The sequence below is a fragment of the Cinclus cinclus genome, chromosome 3 (assembly GCF_963662255.1).
Source record: "Cinclus cinclus chromosome 3, bCinCin1.1, whole genome shotgun sequence".
Lineage (NCBI taxonomy): Eukaryota > Metazoa > Chordata > Aves > Passeriformes > Cinclidae > Cinclus > Cinclus cinclus.
The window spans coordinates 85530494-85543752 of record NC_085048.1 but is presented as its reverse complement, the minus strand read 5'-3'; the positions used below and the strand labels follow the sequence as shown (position 1 = coordinate 85543752).

Genomic DNA, 13259 nt, shown 5'->3' with positions numbered 1-13259 from the left:
ATGGTATGTTTTAAGGTTCTACTTCTCAGTGACACATGAAGCCAGGACCCTGGTCACATGTGGTTATTAAGTGTACACCATCAACCTGAAACAGGCAATCTAGAAAAACTAAGCTACTATAACAAAGGAAGTTATTTTCTATTTCTTTGTAGGACTGTCCCAGCAAACTGTAACCCTTACCATTGTACTTCAGAGGCCTATAGGGGAAACTGGAGATGGATGTATAACTCTTAACTGTCTAGAATAGACTTAAATCATCATAATTAAGTGTTGCAAACTGTTCTAAAAATTGCTGAAAAATAAGACAACAATCTCAAAACACTGGCAAAATCAGTCTATCAGTCTAACTGAAACATGCCTGGCAGAATCAGTCCTGAAAAGTTTGTTGATCTGTTTTTTTTTCTGTTTATAGTATAGAAATGTAACTACTGTAGTGCCTAACCTGCATTCCTGTAAGGCAATTATCTTTACCTTTGTCTGAGATAGGCTGAATTCTACAGACCTAAAACCAGGAATAACAACAGATTAGGCCTCCCTGACCTGCATAGTTAAAACATTTTTCTTAAAGCTAGCAGAGGAGTAACATACATGGCATACTTAAAAGTTGCTTTAAGAACAACAGAATAACGAAAAAAAAAAAGAATCATATGACAAACTGTCTTTCAGCTATATATTTTATACTTCTAACAGAAATGCTTTACATATTTTTCATTTCCATTCTCAAACATTACTCAGGTAATGTTAGTTTATTTCTGAAACAATATTCTGTTCTGTTAAGTAATATTTACTTAGCATAGAAATTGTTGTATGCTTAAAAAATGCAAATAACATTATTATTTTTAAGGGTAGAGAGGCACACTAATCTGAATATCGCCTGTATGCAATATTTTTCAAATATAAATATGGAAAATAAAGTGAAGATTTTCTGAGACATCTGTATTTATCTCAGTTTTGTTGCATGTCACAAGACGTATGCATAAAGAAGCAATATGTTTTCTTTGGTTTGCAAATAAGTCAGGATGAAGTAGCATTTGGGCTTTAGTCACTAGAACAGGAACTGGAACTCTTTTTATGAAATTCATCATCAGGTTTACTCCACAGAACCCTGAAGTACTTTGAAGTAAAAACAAATTCTAGTGAAAGATACATAGGATGCTGACAACTGATTTTTCTGACCAGGTGAGATCCAGGTAATAGTACAAAAGACTTCTCAGCTCCTACTGATACATCTCAACCACCATGTAAAGCAGTGACTACCAGAAGAACATTTCAGTTCTTCTATTAAGTTTGGAGGAAAATATGCTAGACCTAAAACAGACTGCCAAGGGCAGGGAAACAGATTAACAAAAAATGCAACCAGTGTTGCTTTTTCTTTGAAGGACACAAAGCAGCCAAGTGAGAGTAGAAGAACTGTGGTTATGTATGAGCATGGCAATTCAGACAAGCATCTCAGAGAATAGTGCAGACAGCTTTATTTAAATACTCCACGGGATTCCAGCATTCTCAGTACTCCCTCCAACCTGTTGTTTGCTTTTGGTGAGTGACTACTCACCTAAAGTAGTCCAAATGAAAGGCCATTTTCATCTGAAGCCATTTCTATGAACAAACCAGACTTCACAGAAGCAGCTTTACATTCTCCCCTTTCTGAATGACTTGTCAATTTAAAAGTTGATTGTAAACACTCTTCAACTGTCTACAGTTTAAAGTGTAGACACCAGATTTGATTAAGTGCTAAATCAAAATTAAGCAGAAAAATATGCCATTTCAAGTCACTGTGACTTTTTCTGTGAATCTTGTCCCATATTATATTGTTCTAACAAAGCTAAATCCATAGCAATAGCATTTTTCATCCCAAACTCATGGCATATTTCTGTACCAGCTGGATATTTTGACAACTTCTGACATTCCAGGGCTGCCAACAAAGCCAAGGGCAGCAGCAACAACCCTTTGGTTTGCTTTATCACGTGACATTTCTCAATTATTGCTGATCCATCCAGTTTTTGTAGTACCAATTTCACCTTGTCTGTGACAGTCTGTCAACAATTAATTGTCTGAAGTTACAGGTAGCAATGCAGCTGTATTTCCATTGCATGTTGCTATGCCACAAACACTAACTATAATCAATACAAACAGCAGAAACAAATTTTGCAAAAAACAAGCTTAGAGGCCTTAACACTGGTCTCCAAAATAATAATTCCACTTTAGTCTTCCCCAAGTAGTAAGATTTAAGCCACATTTTCTGCTTTCAAGCAGAACCACTTCCACTACAAATAAAAAAAAAAAAAAAGTTGTTTACAGCACAAAGGCTAAAATACAAAAAGGAAAACAATCACTAATAAAACGTCTTTTTTATCTCAAAAGCTGGTCTTGAGTTTAAAGACTAAGCTGTTCCATTTGAATCCATTTTTGGATAGGAAAAAGGTAAATTCAAAATTGTAATTCTCAAGCTCTCTGTTTTTAGGGTTATACGAGAAACAGCTGATGTCAGAAGCACGACAGCTTAATACTTTACTCATGCAGATGTGTAGAAGTAATTTGGTTTTGACTGAGCTCTAATTACTTTAAAGTCTACATGATTTCTTTTAGACCTTGCTTGAGACTGAATCTGTAGGTGTTCCCTTACCAGCTGGAGTTCTAGAGAATTCTATGCAAAACACTAGTAGTCCTTGTATTTCGGGGAGATTAAAAATTGTTATTATAATATGCAGGTATTTTTATGTTCAGTAAGTCAGTGGTTAGGTCACTCAGGGGCAATCAGCACTAAAGATCTTCCCACACTAAACAGATCAGCAACAACAGCAGTCTCTTAAGAGGATCATTCTTCTTTCCCCTGTCTGAGGTTGAAGAAAACAGAAAGCAACTCTCCTCTTTCACTGTTACAGTGAAAGAATTTAATGTGAGTTTCTGTAATCACCTGACAACAGGTAGCAAAAGGAATACTTTTGCAAAAAAGGGGCTTTGTGCCAGCGCCCAGTGAACTTCTGAAGAACAGAAACATCTCTTGGTTCTGAAGATTTCTGAGACAGCCATGCAGCTACTACATGCAATACCCGAGTTGCTGAATCCAGACTGTTCAGTAGGAACAGAAAGACAGCTGTTGCATGAAATCATGTTTCCCCAGAACCAGATTCACAACGTATCTCAGCTTGGCTGAGCTGGGCAAGCTGGGAAGCAGTGTCTCCTGGGCAAATACTAAAAACATCTGGCCAGGACACTGCCCCCACTTCTATGGTTTTGATGATCATATTTAAAAGATCACCTTCACAAAAATATTAGATTATTAATACACGATTGAAAACTTGAGAGTTGCGAGCAGGATCCTTGACACAGTATTTTAAAGAGGTTGATTTCTACCTTGAAGATCTGTTACAATTTTGGTGCTTCATTGTGTTGCTTTGCTGAAACAACTGAGCTTGTAAAAACTATATTACATTTTAACAGGAACTTCTTCCATCTCCCCTAATATAGCAGATCTTAAAAAAAATAGCATTTAAAACTGCAGTTTTCAAAGACTGTTGGAATGGCAGCCTGCTGGACTGACAGACAAACGTCTCTATGGCTGCTCTTGAACTGCCCACATCATTAATGACCAAGCAGGCGAGACTCAGAATTGAACAAAAAATTTCTTCTCCCACCCCACTATTTAAAACTCTACAAGGACGATGGGAAAAATGAGGGGAAGGGAAAGAACAGCAGCAAATGCTCCAGATCTAGGAAAAAGAAAATTGCTTTGATGTAGAACTTGAGAGTCATAAACTCTACCCTGCTAACTTTGGTATCAGGAATATGCCAGAAATGAGGGTGGCGATGGTGAAAGAAAAGGGAAATTGCAGACACACAGGGAGTACTGGGGGAGCATTCACACCCAGAAACAGCCAGTGACAAGTTTGGGTATTTGAAGCTTCTGCAGATGCTTTGCTGTTCTGAGAATTCAGACAGTGTAATTTTATATGTTTAAGTGTACATTATAGAGCTAAATTTTCAGTCATGTTTGGCTTTTACTCACTTGGAAGAGTTTTCAAACAGAAAAACTTTTCAGACCATTATCAAATTGTGTCTCCCGCTACCGGAAGATGTGGGAACAGACAAAAAGCTAAAAATTAACTCTAACTAAAGTATCTGTCTTCAGCTATTAGCATCTTTGTTTTGTTAATCAGAGCCCCCTGACCTAAGTTTTCCTCATATCATTGGTGCATAAAAGGTGAAGGTTTGATACAGAGCTTATGAGCAAAGTCTGAAATTTTGGAAATAAAACAAAACCTTCCAGATGAAACATGACACTTTAAAATCCTATCTGAGCAAGGGAAAAAGCACATGCGCCCCTCATTGGGACAGGGACGTGAATGAGACTTGAAAAGAAGACAGAAGATAGGAGACTGCATTTCAATGAAATCCTTGAGTTTTAGGTTATATTCATGTCTGTCAACAATTAATTAGTGCCAACATACACCAATGCCAGATTGATGGTGAAACATCTTGCAAGAATAAAACCAAGTGTTTTCAGGGAAGAATTTTTTTTGCTTGAAATATTAACCTACCCCTCTAAAATTTCTGAAATACAAATTCTAATGTCCAATTACACTACTGCGATATAAGACTAATGGCATAAAAGCAGGCTGTGAGCTACTTACAGAAGACAAATAAGCCACAGCATCTCTACAATATCACAGAGGAAAGTGTGCTGCCTATTACACTGATTTTTGGAAGAAACCTCTGAAACCATCAGCTTAAGAACAGGCCTGGTAGACACTACTCAGCTAAGAGTGTATGACTTTGGTAACCAGACGAAAGAAAAGAAAACATCCACTGAGCACATGTAGGAAGAAGTCGTTACTGGTGTCATCATTTTATAGCAATTGCAGACTTCAGTTATGTTTAATTGAATCATTTTTCCATGCCAAGAAACGCAGTAAGAAAATAGTATAAACATCTGAATTTATAGTGACAGAATCTGCAATGCCAGCTTTACATTTTTTCTTGTTCAACTAAAAAGCTCAGGTTTACCTCCTTTGAAATCAGAAGTGTTTAGCACAGTGGTTTGGCTACACCATTTCCACAAACCAAATCTAAATACATTTAAAATACCTTCTGTTAAGTGCCTTTATGGAAGACCAGGATTACATATTTCTCTGCCTATCCATGAACAATAAAAGCTACTAGACTGAAGGCAAACTTGAAACCATCTTCAGCACTTCATATTTCTCGTCCAGACTGTCTAGCTGCTTCTTATCCAAATCATTAGAGCTCTAGTCCATTATAAAATCTGCATGCAACAGACACTCACAAGGATGTACCAACCTATTTAAACTGGAAGTAAAAATAATGCATTTTACCTCCTTACACCCAAAACACAAGTGTTTCCAATGAGTTTTTAAAAGTTTGGCATAACTCCATAGGAAGAGTTTATGGCCAAGTGCAATACACCTGACCAACTTCAGAGAAATTTTGTGTAGCATGCATCTCCAGAAAATTAGTATTTTTTACCTTTATCGGAAGGGTGTACATACTAACCTGCCAAGGCCGATCCCAGTCAAGAGGAATAGGAAATGCTCCAAACCAAGCTCCAAGTATACTACACATAGAAGTAATCTGTAGACTGCTTTCCCAGACGGACATAGCTCTGTAAAAAGTGTTACAAGTTTTCAACAACAGCATAAGTTACCATGGCAGAGACTTAGATCAGATTTCTCTCAAAATTTTTGAGGCTACGAACAGATATAAAAATTCACATATTTCATAAACAGTACGCAGGTTTCTCCTAAAGTATACAAAATAGAAGTAAAATCTAAGTTGTATATTTTAGCTATAATTACAATATTTTTATACCACATTTTCAGGATTTTTTTTTTTCCTTGAGATGTGAAAGGGTACTGTGAGACTGTACAGAAAAGCACAAGCACAGTCACAAAGGAGTCCGTGGTGTAAAAACATTTGATGACTACAACAATTCAAAATTTAAAACAGAAGTCTACTATGAGAGTATTTCAGAACAAGTTTCTATCAACTGAAAACAAACACTGGAAGTAAATGTAACTGCACATTGGAGGCCCTCGGTAGAAGCGCATCCAAGTTCTGACTGCAGGATAAATTTTTTGCACACTAAAGAACTCTTACAATGTGTGCCATGACTGATAATGTAAGACACATTAAATTACTTAAGTTCTCAGTTTATAGACTTCTGCCATTACTGAATTCAAAAGCTCTTAAAAAGAAGGATTTCTGTTTAACAGATGAGCACTCACTATCATCAATGTACCAGCTGATCACTTGGCTTTGCTCAGGCCATGAACTTTTGGGTACTTGGTACCAAGGAAGAAATGAGCAACAGAAGTTCAGAACACAGTAGGGCACAGTTTCAAGACAGGAGAACCAGGCTAGAATTGCTTCTCCAAATCAGTACAGTAGGAGATCTGAGTTTTGTGTTTGCTACATCTCAGATTATAAATGTACACCTAGCTTCAGCTAACAGAGGAAAAAATACGAGCATTTTATGGCTCAAAGACTAGATGCACAATAAACTCTGAACTTTGCACATGCTGTTGAGGTTGCATGACATGAACACCTGGTTTTGAAGAGAATAAAATTTATTTACTTCTGAGTACATACTGCTGCACTTGCTATTGACCAAACAGCTCACAAGTTTAAAGCAAACATTTTTCAACGTTTGCAGAAAAAAAGGTCTTGCAGACTACAGTACTGACAGTGCAAGGTTGACATTTGGAGCAGAACTGTTCCTTCTACAATAACACGATCCCTTTAACTTAAAATACTCCGGGTTCACAATTCTACCCGTTTGAGATTCTTTTTCTTGAAAAGTCCTGATATAGCTGTAAAATTGTTTAGGAGTCTGCATACAGAAAATTCTTGTGAATTATTTTCAGAAGCTGAATAACTGAGCAGAGAGCTGTTAGGCAGAACAAGGAAGAGAACATTCACTACAGCCTTAAAGCAGTGAAAGAGACAACAGATTGCACCAAGGACTGACTGAGGTACAGTTATACCTTACAAGACATCTTGTGTGCGTGGCAGATTCACCAGAGACTGCTGTACCATATGGAGATACCAGACTGAGTCCAAATGCAAAACAACAGAATTAGCAAGGCACAGTGCCCAAGTGAAAAACAGCCATTGGCAGTTTGGCAACTATTTCAGCTGCTAATTGAACCACTCTGCAGCATGGACTGGCTACCCAAAGACAACCTGACTTGTCCTCCAGCATTATCCTGAATGAGCAATGTTCCCATTACTCACTTCTCTTGATGGAATGACTGACACCTACTGTGATTTTTGAAGGCGTTCTTTAAACCACCACACACATAAACTCCTCATTTGCATGAGACTAACAACTGCAGTGATGTTTATAAACTTTGCGTTTTCCAGGTCTCTTACATTTTAAACTAAGATAATCCTGCAGACAAAACTAGTAATGTTTAAGATAATAAATGAACACTAGTGGCAGAAAGCTTTTCTTTTTTCTTTAGAAACCTTAAGTAATTTTTTAACCCCTTTAAATAATAAAACACATTTAATGTTCAGCTTTAAATAATGTTTGAATTAAGAGGTTAGCTGACATAAAATAACCTACTTAGACAGCTCCTTCATAGACAAGATTTAGAATTCTTGGCTCTGGGTGGACTAAATACTAAGCAGCCCTTGGTGTGTGATGATGCCTACATTTACACCAAGTCTGTAAGAGTATGCAATTGACAAAGTGATAAAACAGGCATAATGAAAACAGGAAGGATCCCTAATGTCATGTTTTTTTACTATTTTTGGCAATATCCAAATAAAATCTTTTTTCCACCCTGGTAATAGCTTATAATTGCTATTATACCAGAAAATTCAACACAGTTTCTCAGAGCAGTGATTTGAAATAGACAGTCTCCAAAAGGAGAGAGAGAAAAAAAGGCAATTGAAAACTGGTTTCTTAAAGACTTCTATGCAAAGGCTATTTCAGCTGAGTTACTGAAACACTATTTAACAGCCACACGCTGCCATTAATGCTGATAACCCTTTCTGTAGCTTTTACTTCCCTCTAGCTGCTCACAGCAGCACCTGACAGCATATGATCAGTGTTGTGGCACTGACATCAGTCACAGCTCTAGATGTCAGAATAAGGAGCCCAGAGATGCTGATGTGGGCCCACCCCTTTCCAAATGCAGCATTAATGAAAAGGGCCCTATTTATAGCCAACTAAGAACAGAAGGGTTTGTGATGCAGAATACATAGACTTACTTTTCTCACACATTCTGTGTGCATATAGGCTTAAGGTTACTTAAGTCTAAATGCACTCAGGTACTTTTAAAACACACTTTTTTCATATTAAGCTATACACTTAATCAGATTTTAAAGCTTGCTTCAATTCCCTAAACTCTGCTTTCAAGGAAAGCAGCTCTGTTGATTTTACCTAACCATCCTTTTCTTCCATTTAACCATCCACATGCTTAAGTTAAGAGACTATCTTTTAATATATCATGTCTACACTCATCTCATGCCCAGACCCAAGATGTTCCAATTTTGTGCTGTCAAATGAAAAAACACAGTATTATCTTTAAATGAGCAGCTTGCTACAATCCATAAAGAAACCAGCTACAGTATTTCTTTGTAGTCTACATTCACAGTGTAAACAAACATCATTAATAATGAACATTTTACTCAGATAACGTCACATGGCTCACTTGTAAGAAGTACTAAGTCCTCACAGCAAAAGTGTCAAAACAAGACAACTGTTTCCTATGCAATGATTGTGCTGAAGTTGCATTAAGACTAGGAAAGAAAGAAATCAATAGGAATTCAGAATCTACCTGGCACAAAGAGACTGATACTGTCGAGCACGTTACTTCATTTCAGCTGTTATATCTAGTTGCAAAACCTCCAAAGATGGCCAAGTGCATCAGCAATGATTTATTTTGGCCAAACAACTCCTTACTTTTATTACCGTATATTCAACTCTTTCACTGAAAAAACCCAAGTGTAAATTACTTGAATAAGGTCTCAAGATGCTTTTCATTAAGTTGAGAACTGAGATAAACCAAAGTTCAATACCTGAAACTAGTATTAAAGTCTACCTCTGTCCTTCCCTACAGGAGTGCATACCAAAAATAATTCCATATAATTCCAGTAATTCCAGGTCAGCAGCATCGTAAGACTTTTCATTTCCTTTTGAGATAAGACTTTATTCTTGTCATCTATTAAAAGGGAATGAATACTAAAATCTTATTAAATCTCAAACATATGTGAAGACTCTTTGTGTTTCAGTGTCCCAGTCTTTCAACCATGCTATTATTTATGGAATGCAAAAAGGCAGAAGAAATTATAATATTCTGAAAAATACATTATCCTTGATACATGCCAATGCCATGGCCGCACTGCAGGTGAAAATGCATTTAGAAGGCTTATATTACTTTAAACACTGAAAACTCTGACACTCGAAACAGCTTTCTTTGAAATTGAAAAAGAGAGTATGGGTTAAGATCACATACTCAAGAACACAATAAGTCCTGTGTAATTTTCAACATTTTATACAAGTTTAAGACAGTGCCTGTTTTGACTTCCTATCCCTACTTCAAAAGTTGTATTTATGAAGGTACTGCTGGATCATGTGCAAGATTCTCCATGCACAGCTCAGTGTCAGGTCTCCCCTTTATTTGATGACCATCATATAAGACTGCACAATGTGTTTACTCCAGCAGAATATGTGTGGGAAACTTTACTTCCTTCAAACATATATGAAGTGAGATTTAGCATCTGAACGCCAAAAACAAAAAGCCATTTTTTCTGAATCACCATCTTCAAATAAATCTTTCTTTGTCAGAAAAGCTTTCATATGTCTATAATCACAAATACAAAAACCACCCATCATTCAAGTGTTATTTTCTTTACAAAAAAATCCATTATATACTCCATCAATTCTGCCAATTTCTATTCAGAGAAATATTAGAAACATTAGATTAGAACTTACCCATTTTTACTAAATACCCGTATCCATGCCTGTATGTTTGGTCCCAGCAAACACAAGCACTGTAAAGTAGTAAATGTGGATAGAAGAACTGCAAACAAAAATGTCTCAGTCACTGACCTACAAAAAGAAAAAAGAATATTAGAAAATTAAATGAGGTGGTTGCTAATGTTCTAAAAGTTCCAAGATATAGGAAGAATAAAGCCCCTCTAGGACAACTTGTGAAAGTATGTGTGCTTTCTTAAACTGCATATAGAAGAATAAAATATTTTCTTCTTACTCTGTAGAACAGTAAAAGAAGCTGTAAAAGTGTTCTGCTGTTAACTCAAGAGTGAGATGCAGTAATTTTTTGAAATGCCTGATACCTGTAACATTTTTAAAACACACAGGTGTACCTCACATAGACAATTAGTTCTAAACTGAAGTATGCGTGGATATTTACTTCATTATTCCATTTATTTTTCCAGTTTGGTGTTGGGACAGCAACAATGAAACCAAACTACATTATCCTATTGCTATTGTTAGACAGTAACTTAGTGTATCTCTCAAAACCCTGGTTGCTTCATACTATTTTTAAACTTTCATAAAAGTTAAAAGATTAATATCAAAAGCATGGAAGATATATGAGATGTGCAGTTTAGAATTTTATAGGGAAAATGACTAAATGAAACTCCAAAAAATGTTTGTGCCCATATGTTTAACATAAAAATCAAAGTAAAAGGAGTTGTTTGTCTTACAATTATTATTTACAGCAGTCTTGTTTAAGAATGGACTTCCAAAATATAAAATTGAACAAGGAAACAAAAAAACCAAAAAAACAAAACAAAACAAAACAAAAAAAAAACCCAAAAAAACCCAAACCAAAACAAAACAAAAAACAAAAAAACAACAAACAAACAAACAAAAAAAAAAACAAAAAACAAACAAAAAAACCCCAACAATCCAAACCCAAGAGAAAGCTGAAAACAGCCACCCTTCTTCCCCCAGCCAGGAGCTTATCCCTTAACTTCCAGAGTATGAGAAAATACACAAGTACTTATACCAACATCTGCAAGGGAAGCTGCCCCTTAGAATGTTTAGAGAAAGAGAGGGTTTTCTGACTTACTCTATGAGAGGTGCTCCATAAAGAACAATAATCGCATGAAACAGTATGCAAGACATGAAAAAGTATATACAGCATTTTAGAAATCTGGATATCTAAAAAAAGAGCAATAAAATATCAGAATAATGCTTCAAAACAGAACATAAGTAACACACAGTCTATAGCTTATCAAGAGCATTGTACTCTAATTACTTCTTTAACTTCAGCTGCAGCACAACATAACAGCATGGCATATTTCAAAACAGTTTTCCATATATTATTACTTTAAATAATTAATTAAAATGATCACACTCTACCCACAACTTTTTTTTCCATGCATTCCATAAAACAGGGCAAGCATACAAAAAATATAACCAGAAATTACAAGATAATCATAAGTAATTTTATTGAATTTTTTACACTTCTGTTTTACATCTGACTGTCACATCCATTCATTAAAAGGCAACTCTCACAAAAAGTAAAAAAAAAATATATATTAAAAGAAAACATACAAGATAGGAGTCTGCTACACAGCTAATCAAAATTATATTAACTAAAACTACATTTTGAACTTGGCATCTTAAATTCTGACTATATTTGAGAAATATTCCATAACTGTCTGTAAGTCTGCAAAACACATACTTTTCTATGAACTTAAACAACAGTTTCTGGGTACTCACTATATCATGTAGAAGCAAAAAAACACCTGATAAACTGTTCTGGTTAGGTCTGTTCTGATCGGGTCACCAATGCAAAATCCATAACTTTCCTTGAACCCTTATTTCTCTATATTTATTCCTTTTTATATTTATTTCCTGGGATGAAATCTCACCTAGAACATGAAGCGTGCTTAATTTTTAAATCACGAATAGTTAAAACACTTGCTTTCCATCATGGTTTTGTGCATTTCACATCCTCCTCAGTCAGCAAAAGTAGACAGAAGCTTTGCACACAAAGATATGCTCGCAAGGACAATTACTTAAATGTTTAAGGACCACCTCAGAGCACTCACTACACCTTGCCTGGCTCAGCAAGTCAACAGTACAAGACTATCCACCTTATCTGAAAACTCAGGGGTATTCCCCCACTGCTGGGGAAGTCGTGTGCAGCTCCAAATTCACTCTGTTCGAAAGTATTTCATTGGGATTCATACCTTTAATGCACCCCATTGCAAACTGTAATTACAAATGAAGTTTCTCCCAACTTTAGAATCTTCTATATGCAAATTTCACCACACAAGGAAATGGAGCCATTTTAGTATTTTCCATGTGACTTTAAACACTGTTCAAATGTAATGTAGTATCTCTTAAGCATCAGATATCCTGATTTTTTTTTTTATTTTAAAGTTATTACAAACTTGGAACTAGACATGAGAAATGTGTGATGACATTTCTTCTTGATCGACTTATCAAGATGAGCCAGGCCTGGACTACAAAATGAGTTCTGTGCCATTTGATTTTGCCAGGTTTTGCCACTATGCAAATTACTAGGATTACAAACAACATTACGTTGACAAAAAACAGGAAAGCATAGAATCACTCACCCGAACAGGTTATTTATAGGTAGAGAAAGTTTAGCATCATGAAAATACTGAAAGATTTGCTTCAAAAGGTACTACACTCAACTAGCTAATGGAAAATGAGAATTCACCATCAAAATCCGTCTCCCTTCTCATTTGATTATTTCAGAGAATTTGCTTCCTCTCTGTATTGTCTGGTAGCAACTTAAGAATTAAAAAAAAATTAAAAAATAAAAATCTTACCTTGTGAGCAAAAGAACGTCTCTTAGGAGACTGATTTGGTTTAAGGACTAAGTGTAAGATTACATTAAGGGTAGCAACACAAACAGAACAAACACACAGCCACGTGAGGTGCGTTCCCAGGACGCTGAACCCGTCCAGGAAAGCAGCCGGGACCACGGCGGCCAGGACGATGGACAGAGCGCAGAGGAGGTTGGCAGCCAGGAGCCTCCAGATTTCCGCCTCCCTCATGGTGTCCGGGCAGCGGCACCTGCAAGACACCGAGTCCCGCCCGTCACCGACACACCGCAGCAGCGCCGCAGGGCAGCATCTTCCCCAGCCGCGACGCGCAGGGCAGCGCTCCGGGCCCAGGCTGGGGCGCGGGTGAGGATTTTGGGGCAGGAAATGGAGTTTGTTTAAAAAACCAAATCCCGCGCGGGCCGCAGGGGCCGCTCGCGCCTCTTACCGCGGAGCGCGCGGCG

The 13259-nt window shown here is 36.7% G+C and overlaps 1 protein-coding gene across 2 annotated transcripts in view; it reads right to left on the bottom strand.

Annotated features, from left to right (window-relative positions):
- PIGF (phosphatidylinositol glycan anchor biosynthesis class F) overlaps positions 1-13259 on the bottom strand; it is a 20108-nt gene extending 6849 nt beyond the window's left edge. Inside the window, exons 1-5 of one of the 2 annotated variants that reach the window (XM_062490358.1) lie at positions 13244-13259; positions 12802-13048; positions 11064-11155; positions 9962-10078; positions 5512-5620 (exon numbers count right to left, since the gene is read on the bottom strand). In XM_062490358.1, the coding sequence (XP_062346342.1) occupies positions 5512-5620; positions 9962-10078; positions 11064-11155; positions 12802-13029 (546 nt within the window). In that variant the 5' untranslated portion in view covers positions 13030-13048; positions 13244-13259. Of the gene's footprint in view, positions 1-5511; positions 5621-9961; positions 10079-11063; positions 11156-12801; positions 13086-13243 lie in introns of those variants that run through there. The other variant, XM_062490357.1, reaches the window with a different exon arrangement.